The sequence below is a fragment of the Heptranchias perlo genome, chromosome 18 (genome assembly GCF_035084215.1).
Source record: "Heptranchias perlo isolate sHepPer1 chromosome 18, sHepPer1.hap1, whole genome shotgun sequence".
Lineage (NCBI taxonomy): Eukaryota > Metazoa > Chordata > Chondrichthyes > Hexanchiformes > Hexanchidae > Heptranchias > Heptranchias perlo.
In genome coordinates, this window is record NC_090342.1 from 7,350,571 (window position 1) to 7,378,531 (window position 27,961).

At 41.6% G+C, this 27,961-nt stretch overlaps 1 protein-coding gene across 3 annotated transcripts in view; it reads right to left on the reverse strand.

The window, feature by feature from the left end:
• cep290 (centrosomal protein 290) overlaps window positions 1–27,961 on the reverse strand; it is a 99,632-nt gene that overhangs the window by 63,998 nt on the left and 7,673 nt on the right. For all 3 annotated transcript variants that reach the window (XM_067999308.1, XM_067999307.1, XM_067999309.1), the window contains exons 6-20: window positions 27,796–27,939; window positions 25,713–25,766; window positions 25,142–25,294; window positions 24,353–24,535; window positions 20,417–20,506; window positions 20,169–20,291; window positions 18,348–18,471; window positions 16,427–16,599; window positions 13,356–13,518; window positions 12,087–12,187; window positions 11,898–11,985; window positions 9,343–9,452; window positions 6,426–6,518; window positions 4,022–4,106; window positions 907–1,049 (exon numbers count right to left, since the gene is read on the reverse strand). In XM_067999308.1, coding sequence (XP_067855409.1) covers window positions 907–1,049; window positions 4,022–4,106; window positions 6,426–6,518; window positions 9,343–9,452; window positions 11,898–11,985; window positions 12,087–12,187; window positions 13,356–13,518; window positions 16,427–16,599; window positions 18,348–18,471; window positions 20,169–20,291; window positions 20,417–20,506; window positions 24,353–24,535; window positions 25,142–25,294; window positions 25,713–25,766; window positions 27,796–27,939 — 1,827 coding nt within the window. The remainder of the gene's footprint in view (window positions 1–906; window positions 1,050–4,021; window positions 4,107–6,425; window positions 6,519–9,342; window positions 9,453–11,897; window positions 11,986–12,086; window positions 12,188–13,355; window positions 13,519–16,426; window positions 16,600–18,347; window positions 18,472–20,168; window positions 20,292–20,416; window positions 20,507–24,352; window positions 24,536–25,141; window positions 25,295–25,712; window positions 25,767–27,795; window positions 27,940–27,961) is intronic.

Sequence of the window (27,961 nt, forward strand, 5' to 3'; positions counted from 1 at the left end):
CGTGTCAGGAATGTGGAGAGAGAAATAGAAGAAGAGAGAGACGAAGAGATAGATAGATGGAGAAAAAGAGAGAGATGGATGAAGAGTGAGAGAGACAATGATTGATGAGTAGAAATATCCAGCGCCATGTCAGTAGACCAGGGCAATCAGGCCAGGTAAGGTGGCCAGCAGGAATCAGGACCATCTTGGAAGCCAGCCCAGCAGCAGTTGGGGTCTGAAGCATAGACTACCTGCGAGCAATGCCACGAGAGATATAATAGGAATGAAAGAAATCTGACGGTACCTTACATTTGTTATTAGCATCATACAGTGTTTTTTCTGTGACCAGTCACATTTACATTTTATTACATAGAATGTTACAGCACAGAAACAGGCCATTCGGCCCAACTGGTCCATGAGCCTCCTCCCACTCTATCAACATATCGACCATTCTTGTTTACTTTACAGAACAACATTGGATGTAAATACAGAATCGCTTCTTGGCTCTTGAGCTTACGGCACAAATTTGTTGCCAAGTAGGAAATCATACAATCATAGAATGATACAGAACAGAAAGAGGACATTTGGCCTATAGTGCCTGTGCCGGCTCTTTGAAAGAGCTATCCAATTAGTCCCATTTCCCTGCCCTTTCTCCAGAGCCCTGCAAATTTTTCCCCTTCAAGTATTTATCCAATTCCCTTTTGAAAGTTGCTATTGAATCTGCTTCCACCGCCCTTTCAGGCAGTGCATTCCAGATCATCATAACTCGCTGCATAAAAAAATTTCTCCTCATCTCGCCTCTGGTCCTTTTGCCAATTAATGGCTGAGGCCTTTCAAGTGTCAGTGCACAATGTGAAACAAACACCTCTTACTGCATCAGTACATTAACCAGTGAAATTAGAACTCCAGAAGGATGATGCTACTTACATTAACTAGTCGCTCCAGACTTTCTATCTTTAGGATTTCTTCCTCTCCTGTTGGAACAGTTTCCTTTTGTGTATCCTTTATGGCTTGTAAAATCTCTTTCATACCATCCTCAAACTGTTTATTTTCTTTTACCACATTTTTTACTATAAAAAAACAATATTACTCACATTAGTAAAGGACTAACAGTTGCCAGTCTGATTTAGTTGGTGGAATATAAATCTTACTGATACATGCATGTTTACAAAGCGAGTAATTCAGGTACGTGGGAACAGGAGTAGGCCAGTCAGCCCCTCGAGTCTGTACATCACTGGAACATGTCCTGTGACACCGCTCATGGTGAGTTGGAGGTATATGTATATTACACTGTACATTATTTACTGTTAGATGTCAAAGCGTATTAGTTATGGCATAATTCCCACCACCTGCTATTCTGCAAACTAGATGCTTGAGCCTGGGTGCACTGGGAGAGATCAGGGAATGCACTAGGGGAGGTGGCCATCTGGGAGCACTCGAAAAACTATAACAAATCTAATCGATTGTAATGTGAATTTAGTTATTTCCCCCTCCACACAGTAAACTCGATTCAAAAACAATTTTCTGCATCTAGACAAGTTCATGCTTTACCAGCTTTCACACCAAAAGCCGACCCTCTGCTCTATTAGAGGGAATTATTTAGATTCACCATTACATCTCGACTTTTATGTTCTGCACGTCTTGCCATAAAACCTATTATTTCATTAGCTTTTTATATGGTCTTATCGTCTTGAGGTCTGCTTCTAATGTCTTGTGAAACATGAACCCCCCAAATCCCTCTGCTCTTCCACAACACCCAGCCTTCCTCGATTCAAAGTATAATTATTCTATTTTTACCAAAATGTACCACCTCACTCTTACTGACTTTGAAGATGCACTGAAGGTACGTTCTGCTCAGATCTGATACTGTGCAACCTCTCTACCCCAATTCTCAAGATTAGTGGCCTCAAATAGCACTGACATTGCCAAGCCACCGGCATGAGTTTTTACGTTAACATTTTCATATCATAGAAAGTTTGTCGTCAACAACTTAAATTTATATAGTGTTTTTGGTTTAAAAAACATCCCAAGGTGCTTCACAAATTGACATGATGATAATGGGTGCTAAGCTAGGAAGGAAGAGATTAGGAATGGTTGAAAGGATGGATACTAAGGAGACTTTTAGGTGCACAGGCAGGGAGATTTTGGGAGAAAGTTCCAAAAGTAGGACCAACGCAGCTCGAAGCTCTGCCACCAATGATGGGTCAGAGGGAGGGTGAATGCACAAAAGCCACTGATAGAGGAACGGAGTGTTCGAATAATACAATACATTGGGAGAGGATTGTAGAGATGGTGTGGGTAAACCCACGGAGGGAATATAGACAAGAACAAAGATTTTGAACTGAATGCATTGGGATAGGGAGACAGTGTAGGTCAATGAGGACAGAAATGATGGGTGAGCGGGACTTAGTACAGGATGGGATTTATGGAGGGTTGTTACATGATGTTGAGTGGTGGAGGGGCTGAGATAGGGGCAGAGATGGACAATGTTGCAGAGGTAAAAATAAGCTGTCTTGGCCATCAGCTTAGGGTGGAACAGGATACCAAAACTGTGAATTGTCTGATTCAGCCTGAGAAAGTGTCCGGGGATGGGACAAGTCAAGCGCAAGGAAGCAGCGTTTGTGGTGGGGGCTAAGGACGATAGCTTCGGTCTCTGTGATGTTGAGCTGAAGGAAATTGTGACCCTTCCAGAACTTGATGCCAAACAAGCAGTCTGACTGCTTTGAAATTGGTAGGATTCATTTGCCTTTGATTATTTATCCCAACAAATATAGAAAGACATGATGCAGAACTGCCTATGGGAGGCTGTCACTGAGGGGTCACATATACAGAGGGAAAAAAAAATCAGCTAGGATGCTTCAAGCTTCAGAAATAGAACTCAACGCAAGCAAGTCCCAAAGCTCTGAGGGAGGGAAATACCCATGGGAAGAAAAACTGCTGGAGATTTCCAACAGTCAATGGGGTAGGTTTATGGGTAACTGAATGTTTAATTTGTTTATGTCTTTATTATATACTATATATAAATGCTATTTTTATATCGTGAGATATGAGATATGATGTTATTATATAATAGATAGATAGGGAGGTAGTGGGGGACCAAGATGGCCACTCAAAACACTTGGATAAAAAGTTTCAGTCATTTGATTGGTTGGTTTTGTGACAGTTTCTCATTGTTCACTGACTGTGTGTTTTCTGAATGGAGCTTTTGTTCAAACAGACAGATCAGCCTGGAAATTACTGTCAGTGATGTTGTCGTACTAACACTTAACACGAGTATCAAATTCAAACTTGATTTGATTTGAAATTTGATGCAACTCCATTCACACGACAGCGTCAGCAACAGTTGTTTTCCAGCCTTGAGAGATTTGTAGTCGGTAGGACATTAATGCTCAACAGATAGCAGTTTGGGTTTAGTCTATTTCTCATCACTGGAGTATTTGAGGCAATTTTTCCCTGGAGAGTAGGAGGTTAAGGGGTGATCTTATAGAAGTCTATAAAATAATGAGGGGCATAGATAAGGTAGATAGTCAAAATCTTTTCCCAAAGGTAGGGGAGTCTATAACGAGGGGGCATAGATTTAAGGTGAGAGGGGAGAGATACAAAAGGGTCCAGAGGGGCAATTTTTTCACTCAAAGGGTGGTGAGTGTCTGGAACGAGCTGCCAGAGGCAGTAGTAGAGGCGGGTACAATTTTGTCTTTTAAAAAGCATTTGGACAGTTACATGGGTAAGATGGGTATAGAGGGATATGGGCCAAGTGCAGGAAATTGGGACTAGCTTAGTGGTATAAACTGGGCGACATGGACATGTTGGGCCGAAGGGCCTGTTTCCATGTTGTAACTTCTATGATTCTATGATTCTATGATAATTGGCATTGTTTATGCCCTATGGACATGTGGCAGGTGCAAGGTTTCTACAATATAAATCACACTAATCAAGGATTCATCAGACAAAAACATAGAAGAAGAAAACTTACTTATCTAACTTGTCTTTCATATACAGGTAACAGCAAACAATTTTAATTTTTTTTTTAAAAAGAGCTTACCATTTGCTTTTAGCAGAGCAATTTCTGTCTTTCTTTTTTCCAGTTCTTTCTCCTTTTCTTCCAGTTCTCTCAAAATATATTCATTCTGGGTAGCAATGCACAAAATAAATACATTTATTTCTAATACACTGGGCTCGATATTACCAGGGCTGCGGGTTTGCGGCGGGGGGGTCTATTGGGCGCGTGGTTAACGTGCCCGGTGAAATCAGTCTGCCCCGCACGCGATCGCAGCCTAATTGGAGCCACTTACCTGGTCTTCCGGGTTCCCCGCTGCTGATCTGCGCGTCGGGCGGACTGCGCATGTGCAGTAAGATCTGTCAGCTGGAGGAGCTCTATTTAAAGGGGCAGTCCTCCACTGACTGATGCTGCAAGAAATAGGAAAAATTACAGCATGGAGCAGCCCAGGGGAAAGGCTGCTCCCAGGTTAATGATGCCTCACTCCAGCTCTTATTGGATGGGGTGAGGAGGAGGTGGAGGACAGAGATCTTCCCCCCAGTGGGCTGGAGGAAGCGGCCTGCCTCTGCCACCAAGAAGGCCTGGCTCAAGGTGGCAGAGGAGGTCACCTGCACCACCAACATATCGCGCACCTGCATACAGTGCAGGAGGCGCTGCAATGACCTAAGTAGGTCAGCCAAAATGAGTACACTTACTCATTCCCCTACACTCCGTCTGCCACATCACCGTCCCCACCCCACATCTCCTTCTGCACTGCCAACACTACTCTGTCACATCACCCCTCACACCCACTCAAACCTCATCCTCATCTTACCTGCACTTACTCACCTTGTCAGTACTCATCCCGCCACTACCACTCAACCCAATCCTCATACAGTCTCATGGCTCTATCTCATACTCACCCTCTCATGCATCTCTTTCACGGTCAGCCTCACTCAACCTGCCACTACCTGTGCTGCAGCCACAGGGCATGCATCACATATGTGCAGTAGGAAGCGCAAGGCAAACGTGTTGTGAGCATGAAGGGGATGCACAAGGGTGTTTGAGGGTTTGTCATGGTTTTTACTTATATTTAATTTCTGACCAACTCACATTACATATTATGTTGGCACCACTACTGACACGTCTTTGCGAATCTTGTCTGGTTTGTGCAATAATGCCCTTTCCTGAGGATCACAATGAAGATCCACACCTGATGCCACCCATTGTGTCACTGCAGAGTGGGTGTAGGTGTATTTGCAGGGCTCTTTTGTGCAGACGACTGAGAGACGTCGGCGATGTCCCCGGTGGCACCCTGGAAGGATGCGGAGAAGTTGTTGAGGGCAATAGTGACTTTGACAGCGACAGGTAAGAAGATGGTGCTCGGGCCAGCCGGGAGCAGCTTGGCATGAAGGAGGCTGCAGATGTCCACGACTACATGTCGAGTGACTCTGAGCCTCCGTGTGCACTGCTGCTCAGAGAGGTCCAGGAAGCTGAGCCTTGGTCTGTGGACCCTGTGGCGAGGGTAGTGCCCTCTGCGAGGCATCTGTCTCTGCAGTTGCCCTCCCTCCTGCTGTGCAGGTGGATGTGTCACAGCACTGTGTTGTGGAGCTCCACGTGTCAGAGGTGGACGGCGTGGCCGGTGATGCTGTTCGCCCTCCGAGGAGGTCATGACTGCAGCTACAGCGGCCCCCATCCGGAAGATGTACATCTGAGTAGGTAGGTACATGTGTCTGGACCCCGGGGTAAGTGTGTAAGTTTGTGAATTTTATTGGTAGGAGGAGGGTGGTGGAGGCCAAACTTTGTCCAAAGTGACAGAGTGGCCTCCTGCAATGAGTGAGGGTCTCCCCCCACCCCACCTGTCAAATGGACCTTTGCAGCTGCCACAGGCTGACAGCTGCAACACGTCTATTTGAACTGGGAGTGTTTCCCTCAGTACGGGAAACAGTCCCAGTTGTTACTAAAATCCCACCCCTCCTGAAATATTCCCTTAATCAGGTCTGTTAACGACCTGAAATACCACAATAAATACTGTCAAGTGGCACCCCGCCGGCTTTAATTGCCTGCGGGAGTCCCACATGCGGGGGCTGCGCGCGCACATCAGCGCGTCTGTGGGGAACCCGGAAGTGGGCGGGTTGGAGCCAGGCTCCCGACCCGCTCTGGGATTCCCTGATTTTCAGAGCCCCCCCCGCCAGGAACGCACCCGATAGTGGGTGCTAATATCGGGCCCACTGTCTAAGAATTGCAGACATATTGGTCATTTCTCTCTACACTTGCAATTGTTTAAAAAATATTTCAAAGCATAAAAAAAGGCCCGACGAATTTAGCAATGGCCTGAACTGTTCTAATAGCTTACATTTGCATTGTCAGAAAACTATTCCCCTAAGCAGCTATACGACCCAATAAAACCCACTCAAGCGATTTTCCACCTTCCTGGTTTTGCTAGTCTTGAGTGGGTAACTTGTATTACCTGCGTCATTAGCTGGCTGAGCTTGGCGAGTTCAAATTTTGCATCCTGGTACTCTCCTTCTTTGTTCAGTAACTCACTGTGCATATGACGATTCTACAGACACACATTAACTTTGTTAAAATACACTGAGCGCTTATAATGCCAAGTTCCTCTCATTCTCTGAAAAGCATTACTAAGGCAGTTAACAGCATTTACAATAAAAGTTAGATTCAGCTCCTACACCAGGGGAGTTCTTCATATTTTGATCGAAGTTCACCCTCTGCATACAATAAGGCAGGTTTCACTGTCGAAAGTCAAAAGGGACAATCGCTAAGAGTTTGATTTGTGACAGCCATATGATTCCCCTCCTGCTCCCATGTTGCACAGATATTACAACCATGGGCTGATCCTCAGTTCCTTTCAACTAAGGCAGGATGGAAGGGATAATTTCTTAAAACATAAGTTCATGGGACTCCAAATTAGAGACAAACAATTGGGTAGGAGGATAAGGACCATGTTTGTGGAGGATAAACCAACCAAAGAATGAGGAAGCCCATACCAAGAGATGGTCATGTGTAACTTTCACCCTCATTTGTTGACGCATATTATAATAAAAGCCACAGTAGGGCAGAAATTGGGGTGATTCATTATTTGATTTTAAGGTTTGGCTCTGGGAGTAATTTAGAAGTATAAAGAGCAAACTCATGTTGTAGTGTTCTATCATTATAGGATGCCCACACTGATCATATTCAAATATTTGCAATACGTTAGCAGAATTAGAAACCTTTGACAAAAATTGCAAGACTTATTTTCTAACCTGTGATTTAAGGCTCGATAGTTCTTGCCTCAAGTGATCTAGGAGATGATCTAATGGGTCTCCGTTTCTGGTTAAGTTCTCTGCTGGCTCTTCAGAAGCTGTCACCTGCACTGACTGAACATTCTCAGGCGTGGGAACATCTGTTTGCCCAAGTGGCACTGCTGCATTATTCATTGGTATCTCTGGTAACTTTACCAAAATTCCCTCCGGTGGCTGTGACCTGACTGGAGCTTCCGGATGTTTGTACGGAATGGATGGTAACTTCTCAACAGACTTTCCCTTTTCAAAATGTTCTGTCACGGTCGGACTATGAAGGAACTGACTTGCTTTCAGGGAAGCCACAGAATCTTCCTGACGCAAAGACTCCCTCTGAAATTTTTCTGACTGCCTCTGCCATCCTCCTAACTGCACTATAGACCTCTGAAGAATATCTGAAATCTGGCTGGACATTCTCCTCAATGCCTTCCCCCTATAGTGGTCATTGTCATGAGGAGCATCAGCAAAGCCTCTTCCTGCTTCCTGGTCAAAATCATTGTTTCTACTGTTGTCCTGTATCAAAACAGAACAGATGTAATTCTAAATTATATGATTCTTTCCTCTCAAAACCCTGGTCGTACCCTAGAAAAATCTGTAAGCTAGAAATAGATATAACTTTTGAAAGAGCAGGGAAAATAGATACAGAATTATCTTAAATCAACCATCAATGGTCAATTATTTCATATCTTCTGGTTGGCACTACAAAGCAACAGTTCCTGCTACTATATATATAAGTACACGGGCAAATCCTTAACTCAAATGGTACATAAAAATCCATCCGCATCCAGCCTGCCAGATATAATCGACTGGCTTCCTTCAGAAATACCAGTTCACTTGTTTCCGTTGGGCCCAGTCATGATGGCTTATCAAAAACAGGCTACATAAAATGCATTACACATAGTGTGCAATGAATCTGTTCTATTCAGGAGCTATCTTGCTGCTGCTTCTTGTGATTGGGTGCTTTCAATGAGGATGTACTGCCACCAAAGAGACACGTGCACACACTCACACTCAAGTCACTAGGTGTTGCATCAACACACCAACAGAATAGCTAGGTCATGTGTTAAGTCTGAAGTACACTGAGAAGACACATGCCAGTCCCCCAGATCGGACATATTTTGCAGCACATCCCTAGATCTACTATGGGAGAACTGGCTCTGTCACATTACTTAAACAGGAAGTTAACGTCTTAAAAATGATTTCCTCCCATGAAAGCATTGTCAATTTTAAAACAGCAAATATTCCGATACATGATGATCATTGTTGTGTCGTTTGACAAGTAATTTTATTCTCTTATCAATTTTCCCTCCTTATAGCCTACCTATGCCTCACAATTTCTCTGTTTGAGAGAACAGGCTGGAGAGTTGATCCCATTCCTTCACCGTCGCAATTCAATAGCCGGTTGCAAGCAGGAGCACAAGAGTGATCTGGAGACACTGACCTAATTTGCTCTCCTTCCCTAAGGGGAAGCACCTGGCTATATCTGAGATCAGGAGCTCACAGTGTGAGAAATTGCAAGTCAGAACCTACTAAAGTGTGTTGGAGCTCCAATATAGTACTCCATTATCGTTTTAATCTCCGGGGGGGGGGGGGGGGGGGGTGGGGGGGTGGGCGGAGAGGAATTTCCCAGGTTTTTTTTCCCCCTCAAATTGGCCTGGGTTTTTAATCTGGTTTTTCACCTCTCCCAGGAGATCACATGGTTTCGGGTGGGGTGGGGAGCGTATATATTGTGATGAACAAGTTATCACAATTGTGTGGGACAGGCTGGATGGACCAGAGGGTCTTTTCCTGTCCGTCATTGTTCGTATTATGCTGGTCAAGGTACTAAATTCTGTTCGCTTTTCTACTATAACACAATTATTGTCACTTCAGGATAATGGATTTGATATTTCATTACGAGCCATGCTGGTAAATTTCAGTCACGCACAGCCTGCATGTTAACTCAATGACTGCGAAAGTTATAATCCTGTTACATTTTAGACCGAACACTGGTCAGGGTTATTTAACAACATCATTCAAAGTTACTGCAACATCATTTTGATAAGTTTGATGAACTAAAATATCAATACAAAGCATATTTATTACCTTGTTCTTTAACTCCTCAAAGTTGGAAGTACTCAACAGTACTGATTCTTTAACTGGACTCAATCTATCAGTAAACTGCTCCACTGACCCCAAATCAACTGTTGAAAGTCCTAGAAGGTACAACATGTTGACAAAACTTGTGCATCTTACTCAATGTGACCAAGGCCAAAATTAATACATTAATAAAAAACATTTAATTCTATATTCTAAATTGAAGTTCATAATCTTTGTAAATTAGTTGCATGTAAAGTATTATTTCAATTCATTATACTTAAGAAGTTTATGTATAAAGTGTATACAGAGCTGATTTACAATTTTAAAAAACATCTGAAAGATTAAAAGATGTTCATCATTTCAATGCAAATACCACAACAGTTACTTTTGTACATCTTGTTTCTGTAGGACAGCGACTATTAATATAAAAACTACATCCTTCCTAATCTCTTTAATTTGCCTTTCATACACATAAAACTGTTACCTGCAACTAACATCATTATTAGATGTCAAAAATATCAAAATAATTACATCCTAAAAGTCATAAGATGAGAAAATATGATTCATTACTTTTGGAATGTAAAGGGCTTTTCAAACACATCAAAAAATATATAATGTTTTGGTGGATTAGGGGTGTTTGAACTGGTTTCAGTTACTCTTTGCATGTGATTAGAGACATGTCTTCCTTATATGGTCAATTTAATAAATGGTCAAACATGGTGAGACATAACACTTCATTTAACGCCCATTCTGCCAATATGAAATTTATTCTCAGTGTTTTTTTTCATTCTTACATTTTAGACTGTCTGCATCATGAATACAGCCTAATCCAAGTTTCCTTCATCACATCCGCTTGGCTTTCAGGTTTTGTCCGAATATTGCTAGCTCTTGTCCAATGTGCATTTCTTGTTTTATAATATTGTTGGTTCATATTCTTTATGGATTTGTGTTTGTAGAGAGAAGAGATTTGTCAAGAATCGTGTTGAGCTCCTGTGGTACTATTGTGTGGTTTTACCTTGTATCTTTCTGTATATGTTTGTTAGAAACTTTGTTGAAAGTGATGCATTATTTCTGGCTTCACGTTGTATCTCTTTGCCATATATTGAGATTTGTGCTCCATTTTTAGACAGTGCTGTTGTGCAGAGATAATTGGGTTCGATGGCATCTGTGGCATGCTGAGGGTGTTTTGACTTTGAGGGTAATTTTAGTCTAACCTGCCCAACGGGAAACTGATGGGATCGGGTGCAATGTTGGTTTTACACCCCATCCGATTTTACTCTCCTTTAAAACCAGGAGATGTAAAACCAGTGTTCCACCCGATCCTGTGGGTTTCCCGCCCGGCGAGTCAGGTTAAAATTACCTCCTTTGTATCAGTATGTAGTACGAGCAGATTTTATTTGTGTTATTGATAAAAAAGAAAAAAAAAACTTGCATTGAAATGGCACCTTATCACGTCTCTTAAAAACAATTCACAGTACTTCAGATGCAATGAATTACTTTTAAGTGCAGCAACTGTTATTATGTAGGCAAAAGCAGCTACCATTTTGTGCACAGCAAGGAGATGAATGATCAGTGAATCATTTTTTTGGTGTGAGTTGAGGAAGCAATGTTGGCTGAACTTCCTTGCATTCTAATGAGTATTAATTAATAGATCTGTTTGATTCAGGGGAGGTGGTCAGGAATAATCATGACTGTGGATCATATTATGTGTGGACTGTGTACAGAGCAGGCTTGATGGGTCAAATGGCCTTTTCTCATTCCAAAGTTTTATGACCCTGCTTTAAATAAGTCCGTGGGACCTTTAACTCCCACTTGAATCACTGGAACAGGCAGACGGGTCCTTGGTTTGACATCTCCGTTGTTGGACGGCACCTCTGACAATGCAGGACCCCCTCAGTACTGCACTTTTACAGTCGGTCTAGATTATATGCTCCAGCCCTGGAGTGACACTTGAACACACAACTTTCTGACTCAGAAGTGAGAGTGCTACCAACTGAAACACAGCTATCACAGGTAGTTCAGTGGCAGTTAATAGGTTGCTGTGGTTACAATGCTTCCTTTCCCTTCCCAGCTCTCGCGCTTGAGGCTATGCTGCTTCTCCAGAGATCTCCGCAACAACCTCTCTCTCAGCCTCCTCAGTAGCAATCTCACTACTTTGGACAGCTCATCACTGTTGTCACATTGACAACTGCTCAACGTCAGGCAGCCGATTGCCGTTTTGAGGTTTAACCTTGTCTGGTGAAGTCATTCACCGTGTTATTTAAATGTGGAGTTTGAAGAGAAGGAGGAGCTTCAGTTGCCTCTTTTTAATTGATCCATAAATATGACACTGGTTTGCCCCAGTGTCATCAGCAGAGAAACAAATGTGCACATGCTCCTGATGGTGACAGCAAGCACAATTGTGTTTTTTTTTTAAGAAACTGAAAAGCTCATGAGGCAGTTTTTGCAATCGAATTATCTCGCATAATTCCACATTCCAAATACATTAGATAATAATTCTCTATTAGATGATGTTGCTGGTCCTGTACAATGTAGAAACAAAAACGTAGCATAAAGCTTACCTCCTGCACTTGCCCGTATGCCTTTATCTTGGGCCATCCTGCGAATTTGCCTCTTTAACTCTAGTCTTTCTTCCTCCAGGAGTTCAATCTGAAATGATGTGCATCGTAAGTTTTTGGACTTTTAAATAAAACAGTCAAACATAATATTGTAGCAGACCAACAGCAAGGTAAACAAGACGATTGACAAACCTCTTTTAGCAGAACCTGGTTCTCAGCTTGAAACTGCTGCTGTTTCAAGTTCTTGCTTTTCTTAAATTCAGTCAGATCGACCAGTTCTTTAGGTTCGAGGCCTAAGCACAAATTATTTTTCATTAATGCGAGAAGAAACGGAACTTTATTATCAACTTTCTTCATCAACAGAATTCACATCATTCAAGAAATGATGGGCAAAATATTACTGGCATCGTTTGTATCAGTTGTAATGACAATGCTAAATGCAATTCCATTGACCAAAGAATTTTTTAAAAACTCGTTGGCACTAAATATCGATTTGTACATTTGCATTCCACTTTCAGGGTGATGTACTGCAAGAAGTGGCCTCACGACAGTGTAGGGCAGGAGTTTCCAAACTTATTTTTTGGTCCACTTGTATATGTCAGGGAGCCTCAGGGGAACCAGATAAATCCATTCGTTATCCAGTGACACTGTTCATGGTCTGCCAGAGGATACAGCGGAGCTCCAGTGGAACCACAGCGGCACCTAGTGGCCTTAAGCTGCAACTACAGTGTCACTGGGACATGTTTACTCTGGAAATTCTCATTACATCCGATTACATGGTCATTTTCAATACTAAATGTTGACATAAAAGCACGACCAAAAATTGTGACAACAGTTTGTGGACAGGAAATGCACGCATTTATAATAATACAGATTTTTCAGTTAATTTGCACATTCCTCACTGCTGCCGAATCCTGGACTGCTCTAATATCTCATTTGCTAAGATTGTAGTATTTTTTCATAAAAAGAACATTAATAGTTTGTTAAATGGGCACATGTTTTTGCAAATCAGACACCGATAATCTCCCCCCAACCCCCGCTCCACCCCAGAAAAGAATGAATTTGAGCTACATACAATAATGTACATTTTTTAAAACATTTCAAGACAATCCATTGCTGATCTCCCCCAAATTCCACTCTGCAGATGGAGAGAGTTCCTGTGCATCCAGAGTGGCTCCAATGAACACAATGGGAGCCGGGACAATGGAGTGGCCAGAGAGCCCATATGGAGCAGCACAATCTTGGCGTAGTGCACTACTGGGCTGGTTAAGCTGCAAACAATCAAGTGCTTGCATTGAAAACTGCTAAAACTACTCGTTTAAGTTCACTGTATTTGGAACCAATTGCACTGCCATTTCAAGTTCAATGTCGGAAACCACCCTAATATGCAAAGCGAGAAAAAGCCGCCCAGCACTTTCTATTATCACTACTCCTGAAGATCTTAACGATCTGGTTACACACCTAAACGTTCCCGGAAATTTTCGTTTTCATCCAAAAGATCATTAATCTTCATTTCAAGCTTGTTGATCTCTCTCGTCATTGCTTCAATTTGATGATCTCGGATTTTGATATGGTTCTTGCATTCCTTAATCTCTGCAACAGCATTTTCCAGTCCATAGTGACCCTAGTGCAGGATTACACTGGTTAGCGTAAATAGAATCATAGAGTCGTTACAGCACAGGAGGCCGCCATTCAGCCCATCGAGCGCATGCTGGCTCTTTTTAAGAGCAGTCCAGTTAGTCCCATTCCCCTGCTCTTTCTCCGTAGCCCTGCAAATTTTTTCCCTTCAAGCATTTATCCAATTCCTTTTTGAAAGCCACGATTGAATCTGCTTCCACCACCCTTCCAGGCAGCGCATTCCAGATCATAACTGTGTAAAAAAGTTTTTCCTCATCTCGCCTTTGATTCTTTTGCCAATCACCTTAAATCTGTCCTCTGGTTCTCGACACTTCCTTCAGTGGGAACAGTTTCCCTTTATTTAGTTTATCTAAACCCATGATTTTGAACATTTCTATCAAATCTCCTCTCAACCTTCTCTGATCTAAGGAGAATAACCCCAGCTTCTCCAGTCTATCCATGTAACTTAAGTCCTTCATCCCTGGAACCATTCTAGTAAATCTTTTCTGCACCCTCTCTAAGGCCTTCACATCCTTCCTAAAGTGCAGTGCCCAGAATTGGACACAGTACTCCAGTTGTGGCCGAGCCAGTGTTTTATAAAGGTTCAACATAACTTCCTTGCTTTTGTACTCTATGCCTCTATTTATAAAGCCTAGGATCCTGTGTGCTTTTTTAACCATTTTCTCAACCTGTCCTGCCACCATCAAAGATTTGTGCACATCTTCCTCCAGATCTCTCTGTTCCTGGTCCCTTTAGAATTGTACCATTATGTTTGCATTGCCTCTCCTCGATCTTCCTGCCAAAATGTATAACTTTGCACTTCTCTGCGTTAAATTTCAACTGCCCGATGTCCACCCATTCTACTAGCCCGTCTATGTCCTCTTGAAGTCTATTACTATCCTTTTCACTGTTTACCACACTTCCAAGTTTTGTGTCATCTGCAAATTTTGAAATTGTGCCCTGTACACCCAAGTCCAAGTCATTAATATGTATCAAAAAAAGCAGTGGTCCCAGCACCGACCCCTGGGGAACACCACTATACATCTCCCTCCAGTCCGAAAAACAACCATTCATCACTACTCTCTGTTTCCTGTCACTTAGGCAATTTCGTATCCATGCTGCTACTGGCCCTTTTATTCCATGGGCTTCGATTTTGCTGATAAGCCTTTTAGGTGGCACTTTATGAAACGCTTTTAAAAGTCCATATACACATCAACCGCAATGCCCTCATCAACTCTCTCTGTTACCTCATCAAAAAACTCAATCAAGTTAGTAAATACGATTTGCCTTTAACAAATCCGAGCTGGCTTTCCTTTATTAATCTATACTTGTCCTACTGATTATTAATTTTATCCCGGATTATTATTTCTAAAAGCTTCCCCACCACCGAGGTTAAATTGACAGGCCTGTAGTTGCCGGGTTTATCCTTACACCCTTTTATGAACAAGGGTGTAACATTTGCAATTCTCCAGTCCTCTGGCACCACCCCCATATCTAAGGAGGAGTGGAAGATTATGGCCAGCACCTCTGCAATTTCCACCCTTACTTCCCTCAGCAACCTAGGATGCATCCCATCTGGTTTGGTACTTTAAGAAAAGCCAGCCTTTCTAATACCTCCTCTTCATCAATTTTTAGCCCATCCATTATCTCATAGTTCCTTTCTGTTATACCTGAATGATACTGGGGCTAAAAGGGTTAAATGACGAGGACAGGTTGCATTGACTGGGCTTGCATTTCCCTTGAGTTTAAAAGATTATGGGGTGATCTATTCAGTTTAAATTGAAATTCTGTGATATTTTGCGCTGATTCGGCCGGATTACGCTGAAAAAGCCAGCGCAGTCTAGCAGAAACTCTGGGTCAGTGTGTTTTTTTTAAAGTGATGTTGGTTGAGGGAAAAATATTGGCCAGGACATTGGGGAGAACTCCCTTTCTCTTCATCGAATAATGCCATGGGATCCTTTACGCCCATCTGAGACGACAGATGGGACCTCGGTTTAACGTACCATCTGAAAGACGGCACCTCCAACAGTGCAGCACTCCCTGCATTAGAGGGTCAGCCTAGACTTTGTGCTCAAATCTCTGGAGTGGGACTTAAACCCATGACCTTCTGACTCAGAGACGAGAGTGCTACCAGTAAACTAAAATTACATTACTAATGCACATTGTGCACTTTTACAGTAAGAAAAATGACCGTTCAAGCCAAAGCTGTCTTTGTTGTGTATCTTTAAAATACATGACAATCAAGTAATTAGTGGAAACTGAGACTGAGTTTGTGAAAATTAGAAATAGGTCTTTTACAGCAGATCTAATAAGTGGATTGGAAATTACACAGACCCAATGTTTCACAAATGTTAGAATGAAGATAATACAATTGTTGGTAAAATATCACCAGAGTGTGCATTGATTTTTTTAAATTTAGATATCAAAGAGCAAAAAGGTGTGCATTTATTGGGGACTGAGCGGGTGCACACAGGACAAGCTAGGAGCAAATTCGCAGCATTAGACACACTATGTATTTTTATTTTATGAAACATTTTAAATTTGTTTTTGTTGTGTGAAATTCTTGGCAGCAACCTCAATCCTGAAAAATTAAAGGAGTCAGACATTAGGGTAACATTTCCCACCTCTGTGTCCCCAACAGGAAGCCACATGCTGACCCGTGCTCCATCAGTCCAATGTTCCACCCTGGAAGCTCTGGACTGGTGAATTTTCCTTATAGAGAAATCAAGCATTTATTGCAAATACTACAACAGTTCTCAGCTTGTTGGAGTTCTTCTTAAGGCTGTACTCTTATTAAAAACTGTTCACAATCACTTTCACGGCAATCATACAGTGGATTTATTTTAATCATGCTGTATTTTTTAAATCATACAATTTTTAAAAGAGGAATCTGTGTATTTGTTACGAATACTTACAGATTCATACGCCCTCAGGCGGATCAGCGTTTCCCCCAGTTCCTTGTCTTTTTCCTTGGCATCTTTCTCTGCAAGCTCTGCTATTTGTTTAGCTTCATGTGTCGTTTGCTCTGCTGCCCTTACCTTTTCCCAGAGTGCCCCAATTTTGGACTGCTGATTAAGAGTGGGAAAACCTTGAAGAAACCAGAATCGTATTACAGTACCAAATATTTGCACACCAATCAAAAATGCATGACTTGAATAAAAAATAATAATGAAAAAGGCTTAAAATAGACACATTTGAACAATGCAGCATTTTACAGCAATATTTTTTTTACATTGAAATTGCAACATAGGACCAGGCTGTGCGAATGTTTATCCTTCTTACAAGCAGTCGTCCAATTTACCCACTATGATCTTGTGTCCCTTGATCCCCCTTTCCTTCAATAACCTGTCTAACCTATTCTTAAATGTTGACATGGTTCCTGCTTCAGTCACTAACTTTGATAGAGGGTCATGAGGCTGTGGATGCACTATGTAAAAAACACTCTTCTACTCTGTCCTAAATCTTTTACATTTAATCTTATATCTAAGTCCCTTTATTCTAGACCACTGGAAACAGTCTGTTTCTATCTAATCAGAATTTTAAACAAATCTATAAAATCACCCCGTATTCTCTTCTGTTCTAATGAAAACAGCCAAAATCTTTCACACATTTCCTCACACCAGGCAGCATCCCAGTGAATATGCTCTATTCCCTTAACATCCTTCCTATATTGTGGAGCCCAAAACTGTGTACAGTACTCCAACAGTGGCCTTACTAAGATTTTATATAGATTCATCATTGCATCACAACTTTTATATTCTATACCCCCTGCCATACACCCAGTGTTGTATTAGCTTTTTTTAAGGGAATTAGTCACTTGAGGTGCTGCTTCTAATATCGTGTGATATTATGAACCCCATAATGAACCCCCAAATCCCTTGGCTCTTCCACATTACCCAGATTTCCCCGCAATTACTTTTTTTTTTAAAAAGCCACCTCACACTTTTCTGTCCATTCCACCATCTTATCACTATCCCCTTGCTGCTTCCTTTGGTCTTCAGAATTGCTTACTATGCCTCCCATTTTACTATCATTTGTAAATTTGGACACCACTCCATCTAGACCTATTTCGAAATCATTGATATACACAGAGAACAGAAGCAGCCCCAGGCATAACCTTGTGGGACACTGCTACCCACTTCCATCCACTCTGAAAAACTGCCCTGAACCCCTGTTCGCTGTTTCCTCATTTATAACCAGTTTTTCATCCAATTTGCTATCCTCCCCCTAATTCCACACCCCTTAATCTTCTCCAATAGTCTCCTGTGTGGTGCCTTGTCAAAGGTTTTCTGGAAATCCATTTCCACCACATCCAATGCATTTTCCTCATCCACCATATCCATCATCTCCTCAAAGGCCTCGGTCACTTTTGTCCAGCATGATCTTCCTTTCTGAAATCTGTGTTAGCTGCTTCTAATTATTTTCTTATTATCTAGATATTTAGTAATTTCAACTTCAATTGAAGATTTCAGAATTTTCCCAACCACAGTTGTTAAAGTAACTGGCCTATAATTACCAGTCCTCCGGCAAACATTCACACTCAATGGAACCCTGAAATATAATTTCTAGGGCCTCTGCTATTTCTTTCCCCATTTCCCTCCAAATCCTTGGATATATCCCGTCAGACGCCGGCACTTTATCTTTCTTAAGCTTAACTAACTTCTCTAATACTTTCCTTCTTACGCTTTTAACCAATTCAGGATTTACATCCTCCTCGGTTTCAAGCTCAGTGCAATATTTTAGCTGCCTCAAACATTTTACACACTATCTTGTATATAGTACGTGTCATTTATTTGCTACATAAACATAAACAAAATAATACACATAGATTAGTACTTGATTCTTTCTCTAGCTGAGTTTTTAACTCTTCGATGATTTGTACGTTTCTATCCATATCATTGGTGTATTGTTCTGCTTGTTCCATCAGAATCTTAATTTGGTTGTCTCGTTCTTGCAGAACCTGTAAGGAATTGATTTTTTAAACAGAAATCTTTGAATTACGTAGCAATAGCTACACATGAGGAAAGTAACCTAAGCATAAATACAAATAAAAGTTGAATTAAAAAAGATAACATATGTAGCAGAATTGTAATATTGTGACAGTAACAAATTTAAGCACAAGTTCATCACAGTCAAATGCCAGAGGCAAGATTAAGTTAGTCAACAGCAACGTCAAATGATCACTGCCTAGAAAATACTGTTGGTGATATTAACACCTTATATTCGCTTGAGTGTAGAAGATTAAGGGGTGATCTAATTGAGGTGTTTAAGATGATTGAAGCATATAATAGGGTTGATAGAGAAAAACTAGCAATTTCTAGGCTCATAAGGAAGACGTACATCTCTCGAAAACAGCTACCTCCAAAGCACTTTACATGCAAGGAATTGAATTCATTTAAAGCGCAGTGACTGATGTTATGTAGGCAAATAAAGACAAGAGATCTTGTGGTGAGAGTCATGACAAGGACTAAGTTGAGGTGAACCATAAAAGGCTTCTTCAGGCCCAATATTGGCAGGAATGGCCGAGACCTAGGCAACAAATTATGGAGTTTGTATTAGGAAAAATCTTATGCATTTTTTCAGGGCACCAAAGGATTAGTCCAACAAGAAAGAATAAATATTTGAGATATCATGCTTGCAGGAGGACATCAGAAAAATAGACAGACAATAATACGGGGAAGGGAAGGTACAGGCTCAGCCATAGAACCGTATAAATTTACAGCACAGGAGGAGGCCATTCAGCCCATCGTGTCTGTGCCAGCTCTTTGCTAGAGCAATCCAAAAGCAACCCACTGCCATGCTCTCTTCCTATAACCCTGTATCGTTTGTTTCAAATGATCATTTGGGGCAATGCACATTTCTTCGTAAAGCCCAATTTAAAAAAAAAAGTATTCAATAATTTGTTTTCAGCCTTTTGAACACTGTAGCAGGTAAAATGCAGACATTTACTTCATCAGCTCAGATCTACAAGGTAAAATTGAAATGCCATAAAGCGGACAGTATGTTTATTTTCTTTTTACTATTATTCGATAAAGCTACAAATCAAATGTTATTTTGGTTAGAAAAAAAGATTGCTATCCTACCACACTGAACATTTAATAGAAAGTTGAAACGCGCCATTATGTTAAATTGAGCCACTTGCCAAAATGAAAACTAATGAAAAGCAAAACAGTTTTTAAATTTAGTGCAACATATCAAGTCGTCGTCCAAGACATGTGCCTTCACCTACATAATAGCCAAATGACCAATTTTAATGCCATTAATCTTTAGTGAAATTATTCTGTATCAGTCACATGAGACAATAATGAGAGAATTGCTGTAATTCTGAATTAAAAGAGTCTCTTGGGAACAAAGGCCAAGAGAAGCAAAGTAAAATTATAGAAGATGAATGAAGGAAATTGTAATGTGTTTGATCATAAATTAAAAGAAAAATACTTACAATTAAAAGTTCTTCTATGATCTAATAGATGACCATGAGATAAGGAAAGCAATAGAAAAAGATGAAGGCAAATGTGTTTATTAGAAGTTGTGAGAATAGCTTACAGTTGAAACAGGTGAAAAATAAATCTGGCCAGAAATATAAGCATGACATAAAAAATGTTTTAAAACCTACTAAAATGTCATGGGAAGGAATTGTAATCTGACCAGTTGATATACCTGTTGGAGGGTAATGACGCTGCTCTTATCACTGTCAAAATCAGCAATTATTAGTTTAGTTCGGAGATCATGCAACTGCTGCTGGTACTCGCTGATTTCGTTATCCTTGGCAGACAACACTTTCTGTGAGAGTTTCAAACAAAAATGCGTTAGAACATCAGCTACCATTGTTAATTAGAATATAATTTTTTAAACAAGTAGTGACAGCTCAACACTTCTTCTGAGTAAAATGCCAGGTATTCATTTACCTTCCATTCCTCGATTTTTGCGTTCACTGCCAACATCACAGGATCCTCCTCTTCGGTGGCGGCTTGGAGCTGCTTGGTCAGATCTTGCACCTGTTCACAGAAGTGACAGTGGCAGTGCTGGCAAAAAAAACAATCTGAATTCACAAGCAAGGGCTCATCTAATCTCAGCCCTCCAGAATACCAAACCCTTCCGCCTTCCATTATGGTACCTAGCTGTTAGGAGTCCAATGTCCTTGCCTCAACTAAACATACCTAGTAACTCATTCTAGCGGTAGATCACCATCTGTGACACTTGTCTTAAGTTTGCTCTTCACAATCCTGAACCACTAGTCTCGCTGCCCTGCCTCATCTGTAAGTACTGTTTCTCTATCTTAACAAGTATTTTATATAATATATACAGTAATATAAAAACAGAAAATGCTGAAAATATTCAGCAGGTCAGGCAGCATCTATGGAGAGAGAAACAGAGTTAAAATTTTTGGTTGATGGCCGTTCATCAGTTCTGACGAAAGGTCATTGACCTGAAATGTTAACTCTGTTCCTCTCTCCTCAGATGCTGCCTCACTTGCTGAGTATTTCCAGCATTTTCTGTTTTTATTTCAGATTTCCAGCATCCGCAGTATTTTGCTTTTGATTAAGTATTTTATATACCCTGCTAAAAATTTGGAATTTCTCCCAACATTTTTGTCTGTTGCTCACAGCAAGAGGCTATTCCACATGAAGAGCAAATCTCCTATGAACTGAAATCTGCTCCTTTTACATGTATCATGTAGAGGATAATTATCCCTTAATCTCAGTAGATCACACCAGCAACATGGCATGCCTACCCTGTTTGCTTATCTTCTCTGAAAGGTGGTAAATAACACATTTGTGGGCCACTATATTGACTCTAAGACTAATAGTCAGATTTATTGATGACATATTACAAGATGATAACTAAGGAAAGAGTAGGGCCTATTAGAAACCAAAAAGGTAACCTACGTATGGAGGCGGAAGATGTGGGTATGGTTTTTGATGAATATTTTGCATCTGTCTTCACAAAAGAGGCGAACGATGCAGAGATTGTAGTTCAGGGGGAGGAATGTGAAATTTTGGATGGGATAAACATAGTGAGAGAGGAAGTATTAAAGGGGTTTAGCATCTTTAAAAATACATAAATCGCCAGGCCCGGATGAAATGTATCCCAGGCTGCTAAGAGAAGCAAGGGAGGAAATAGCGGAGGCTCTGACCATGGAGGCTACAGGTATGGTGCCGGAGGATTGGAGGACTGCTAATGTTGCACCATTGTTTAAAAAGGGAGAAAGAGATAGACCGAGTAATTATAGACCAGTCAGTCTAACCTTGGTGGTGGGCAAATTACTGCAATCGATTCTGAGGGACAGCATAAATAGTCATTTAGAAAGGCACGGGTTAATCAAGGACAGTCAGCATGGATTTGTTAAGAGAAGGTCATGTCTGACTAACTGGATTGAATTTTTTGAGCCGCTAACAAGGAAGGTCAATGAGGGTAACGCGTTTGATGTAGTGTACATGGATTTTAGCAAGGCTTTTGACAAGGTCCTACATGGCAGACTGTTCAAAAAAGTAAAAGCCCATGGGATCCAAGGGAAAGTGGCTAGTTGGATCCAAAATTGGCTCAGTGGCAGGAAGAAAAAGGTAATGGTTGACGGGTGTTTTTGCGACTGGAAGGCTGTTTCCAGTGGGGTCCCACAAGGCTCAATACTAGGTCCCTTGCTTTTTGTGGTATATATTAATGATTTGGACTTGAATCTGGGGGGGGGGCTTGATCAAGAAGTTTGCAGATGATACAAAAATTGGCCGTGTGGTTGATAGTGAGGAGGAGAGCTGTAGACTGCAGAAAGATATCAATGGACTAGTCAGGTGGGCAGAAAAGTGGCAAATGGAATTCAATCCAGAGAAGTGTGAGGTCATGCATTTGGGGAGGGCAAACAAGGCAAGGGAGTACACAATAAATGGGAGGATACTGAGAGGTGTAGAGAAACAAAGGGACCTTGGAGTGCTTGTCCACAGATCCCTGAAGGTAGCAGGACAGGTAGATAAGGTGGTTAAAAAGGCACACGGGATACTTTCCTTTATTAGCCGAGGCACAGAATATAAGAGCAGGGAGGTTAGGTCACAGCTTGAGTACTGCGTACAGTTCTGGTCACCACATTACAGGAAAGATGTGAATACACTAGAGAGGGTAGAGAGGAGATTTATGAGGATGTTACCAGGGCTGGACAATTTTAACTATGAGAAAAGATTGGATAGGCTTCGGTTCTTTTCTTTGGAACAGAGGAGACTGAGGGGAGATTTAATTGAGGTATATAAAATTATGATGGGACTAGATAGAGTGGATAGGGAGGACCGATTTACCTTAGCCGAGGAGTCAGTGACCAGGGGGCATAGATTTAAAGCAATTGGTAGAAGGATTAACGGGAGCTGAGGAGAAATCTAATCATCCAGAGGGTGGCGGTGGTCTGGAACTCACTGCCTGAAAGGGTGGTAGAAGTAGAAACCTTCAACTTATTTAAAAAATACTTGAAGTGCCGCAACCTACAGGGCTATGGACCAAGTGCTGGAAAATGGGATTAAGCTGGATAGCTCTCTTTCGACCGGCACGGACACGATGGGCCGAACGGCCTCCTTCTGTGCCGTAACTTTCTATGATTCTACAATTACACAGAAATAGGAACACAGTATGAAACCATGAGGTACAATACTAGACCTGACACACTATATAAAATGATTCAAGACAAGGAAAGAGACAGTGTGAAATTTTTGTTGTACTTTCTAATAGCCTCTGCCTGAATCTTTGGTAATAATTACGTGGGTCAGTTTATTTCTTATTTTCATGTGACTTTATCCAATTTTTGACTTTGCTCTTTCTTCTGCCTATCTGATTGGCTGGTCTGGGCACAGTACTATAATGGCTATGGTAGCAGACTAGCAGCCCAGATGCTGTGAGTTCAAATCTCACCATTGCAAACTGTGAAATTGAATTCTATAAATCTGGTAATTTACAAAAGCACATTAAAAACCCCACAGGGTCGCTAACGTCCTTCAGACTCTTCCTTGCTTCCCCCTCTCTAATTCATCTTTTACTGTCCTTTTTAAATTAGTAAATACCTATTGCAGCGATATCCAGTTGAATTTAATGGCAAACACATCTCATCACCTCTCCATTTCCTGTGTGGCTTAACCCAGCTAAAAATGTTGGTTAGATTAACGGCCCTTTCATGAATGTTAATATAAAAGCATAATAACCTATCTTAATTATCCTTTTTTAACTGAACACATCTTACCTTAACTATCTTAAAACAACCGAATATATCTTAAGGGGATAACTTAACAAATATTATTCTGTGTTTCAGTATAATAATTAATCTAAACTCATCTTAAATTACTTTTTATTTATCAGAAACTTCCCATGCCTTGCACTTTGTCTTTGATAAAAGCAAGTAACTATTTTTTGGAGTGGGAGGTAAAAAGAATTAAAAAAACATCTCTGTAATAGATTAGGATTTTGCGATAAAGAAAGCAATCCCTAACTTGCCTTCCCCTTTATTTATACTCTGATTGCCATTTCTCAATGCCATTTTCTCCTTCTCAAGTTAGTCATCTCTCCCGCCTCCTCCAACCAACTTCTCCATTAGGACAGTCCGGCCTACAAACGCAACCAGTAATGTTGTCAATATTTTGGCTGACCCATCAGGAAGAATGTTTGACAGTGTGGACCAGTGTCCCTCCCTGCACAATGTCCTTGCCCTTCACCAAACTCACCCTGCAGAAGCCAGTGTGAACATCAGTTACAAGTAAGAATCTTACTTGGGGTTTCCCAGATTGAGAGTCCAGTGTTCTGACATCATGGCTCCCAGACTACCGTGTAATTAATTCAATTATTTTTTGATTAACATAAGTAACTCTGACTCTTGCCTGATACAACAGCTGTGTCTTTTCTCGTTTGAACTGGTCCACGATACCATCAGTCTGCTGGACAATCAGTTTCATTTTGTTATACTCATCGGTCATCTTCTCCATCTCTTGCACGGAATCTTCTAGGTTTTTCTGCATCTGCTGGTTCTGTGTCTCCAGCTTCTCGTTGGTATCGGACAAATTCTAGAGGGCACAGAAAATAAAATAGTAACAGAATAATCAAGCGATACATTTAATCAGCAGTCTGGTGCTAAAGAGGGCAACTGCTCGTTTTTGTTTAAACGGAGGAACGCACTTGGTGCAAAGTATCGTGTGTACCTGCATGGCTCCAGCTATCAAGTACCGAGTCTGAAAGGCTCTGCCAACCCTCACCCTAAAAGGCGTTAGCCAAATCAGGGAAAGTATCACCAATCGCCTCAATTTGTTAGGTATTTTACTTGTTTTTGGGATGTGAGAGACACTGGTGAGGCTGCACTTATTGCCCATCCCTAGTTACCCTGACGACGTGGCGTTGGGCCTTCTTCATTGTAGCTGATTCTTTTGATAACTCAGTGGCTTGTTAGGCCACTTCGGAGGGCTTTAAGAGTCAACCACGTAGAGTGAGACTGGAGTCATGTTTAGGCCAGAATGGGCAGGGGTGGCAGGTTCCCTGCCTTGAAGGACATGATTTTCTTTATTCTGTCATAAAACAAGATAACCATAGGATGTAACAATACAGAAATGTAACATGCTGAAGAAATACTTAAGCTATAAAATATAAGGAAATATTTAAAAATATTTTTATAGTACCTGAATTTCATCCAAATAGTGTGCAAGCTCCATGTTCTTCTTAGAGAGCTGAGATCTGTAGTCTGCTTCATCACCTCTCCTGTTAAGGAGAGTCTCCCGCTGAGAATCTATTTGTCTCTGATAGTCACCAACATCTTGGCGTAGTTGATCATTCTGCAAAAAGCATCAGCAATGCAGGACGTTCATGGTCATTCCATCAATTAAACACTTGAAATATAAAAGTCCTAGAAACTAAATAATGATTTCATGTATAAGCCCGCTAATGAGGGAGATCATTAATTACACAGCCAGTCATCTTTATGATGTTCTTACCTTTCTTTTAAGTTCTTTTCTCTTTGACAAAGAAAAGTGAATGATGTGAACGAAAGAAAGAAAAGACTAAGAAAGTGCGTGTTAGCAAGAAATAACTTTTTAATAGGAGAAACGCTAACTTGGCAGCAAAAGGTAATAAAACAGAACTGAAGATGCAAAGAAATGGAAAGTTGCTACAAGTGGCTTGCAAACACATATTTTTATTTAACATTATTCACATTTGAATGTTAATCAGATATTATCAGTTCCTAACACTGACCTCTCTTCTTAGCTTGTTGTTTTCATTTTCTATTTCCTTGATTCGAATTCCCACCTGAAAAGTACCATAAAGGTAAATATACAGCAAAACACACGAGGAGTCAAAAAGCAATTATCTTTTAGAAATTTTGATGCCAAGAATTAAAATGAAAGCAGTTACTGCATTATGAAATTATCCCCTTACTGAATGTTACAATGCGTATGCTGAAGAGAACCTAGGTGAGCTGTACAAAATATCACTGCACTGCTGAATTTCCAGTGTAGGAGGTGGGGGGAAGAGGGTTGACTGATTGCAGCTACGTGGCCATTCTGTGCCCGTCAGTAAGTGTCTCCATACGTGACCCAGCAACTAGATTGTGTCATAATGGTTCTATCAAGAGGTGTGCGGCTTGAAGGTGTGCTCTGGTGGATTATGGACATGCATGATAAGCGAAGATAGAACTGTAAGGTTGTGTGAGGGCTTGGCATGGGCTAGCAATAATGTGGCACAGGTTGGTAGGCAACCCCCTATGCACGCAAATGTGGACATCTACCTGATAAATGCTACTGTTGGGGCAGTCTTATCTTGGTAGCTTCTTAAAAGAGTGCCATTTTCCTTCCTTACCTATTGCCAGGCCCCACAGGTAGTGGACACAGTGTTGACACATGTCACCACCTCCTGCCTGGCAGCTGCCCTCAGAGACAGGGCTGGATTAACGCAGGGGCCTGCAGGTCCGGGGCCCCGTGACCTCGCAGGCGCTGTTGCGAGCAACCTGGGATTGTTTGAGATAGCGGGACTTCTCGCGCGCGGGGCGACAGCTTCTAGCACCAGTCTCGTGAAACTTGCTGCAGTGCAGTCTGCAGTGGCCTGGATGTGGCGCTCTTAGGCTTGATTAACATATTTTGGAACAGTTTTCTTGAACTTGTACAGCGGGCTGCTCAGGAGGGAAACTGACACAGCTCGATTGCATGGCTTTGCAACTTAAGTAGCCAATTCTTACAGACAACACGTTGGTGCAGTGCTGCAATGCAGTACAGCCAGCAGGCATACTAACAACATTAGTTGTTCCAACAAGTTGTGCGTTCAAAGTTGTTCTTTTCCTTGTTCAGATCTTTTTCCATTTCGGAAATCTCCCGGTCCTTAAACTGCAGCTGGTCTTGCACTACCCAATAACCATGGTTAACAATATATGGCAGAGTTGGGGATTCTGTGCACCAATCCAAGATTGAGATATAGGCTGTGATTTTCCGATTCTGCGTTCCGACAGCGCGCAATTCCCACCCCCCTCAATTAAAATGAATCGACGGAAAACTGTAGGTTGGTGAGATCAGAAGTGGAAAACCCTAGCCACCAAATTCTAGTCCTATGAATGAAGCATCTATGCAGCACTATGCCTCAGCGTTAGAGGGAAGTCTTTGAAATAAGAATATCTTTTAGTGGAGAGGTTCACCCATGCAGGCATATCAGTTAAAGCACTTCTCCTTATGTCGGGTGTGCACTATCGTAGCCTACGCAGTCATTTCCACACCCCCCCCCCCCACCCCGTCCCCATCCCCTTACCAGGAGTGGACTAACTCCCCCGAAAGGGCACGGAGACAGGGGACGGCAATATCACAGCACCATGGAACCACTGGCAGGGACACCCAGGAAATCTCCCGATTTCCCAAATGGCCAGTCTGCCCTGCCCCCTATGTTTATTATGTCCCAAATATTTAAGCTGTCATTTAATCTCACTTCATCCTGGGATGGATTCAGAGATAAAGGGTTGCGATCTTTAAACTTTTTTACCCAGAGAGTGGTTAGAATATGGAACTCGCTACCACAAGGAGTAGTTGAAGTGAATAGCATAGATGCATTTAAGGGGAAGCTAGATAAACACATGGGGGAGAAAGGAATAGAAGGGTATGCTGATAGGGTTAGATGCAGTAGGGAGGGAGGAGGCTTGTGTGAAGCATAAACACCGGCATGTACCTGTTGGGTCGAATGGCCTGCCTCTCTACATTCCATGTAATTCTATTACGTTTATTTTTAAAATTGAGCTCAGTTTGAAAGAAAAACTGTGGAAGTTGTGCATTCAGAGTTGTTCCTGCTCCAGCTTCCTTACTTGCTCAACAGCTTTCTTTTCCTTGTTCAGATCTTTTTCCATTTCGGAAATCTCCCGGTCCTTAAGCTGCAGCTGGTTTTCCAGCTGCCGAAGTTCTTCTCGTAAGAATCGGGTATCGCGCCCTCCAGCACTCATGTGGGCCATCTGGGCGGAAATAAAATGGAGT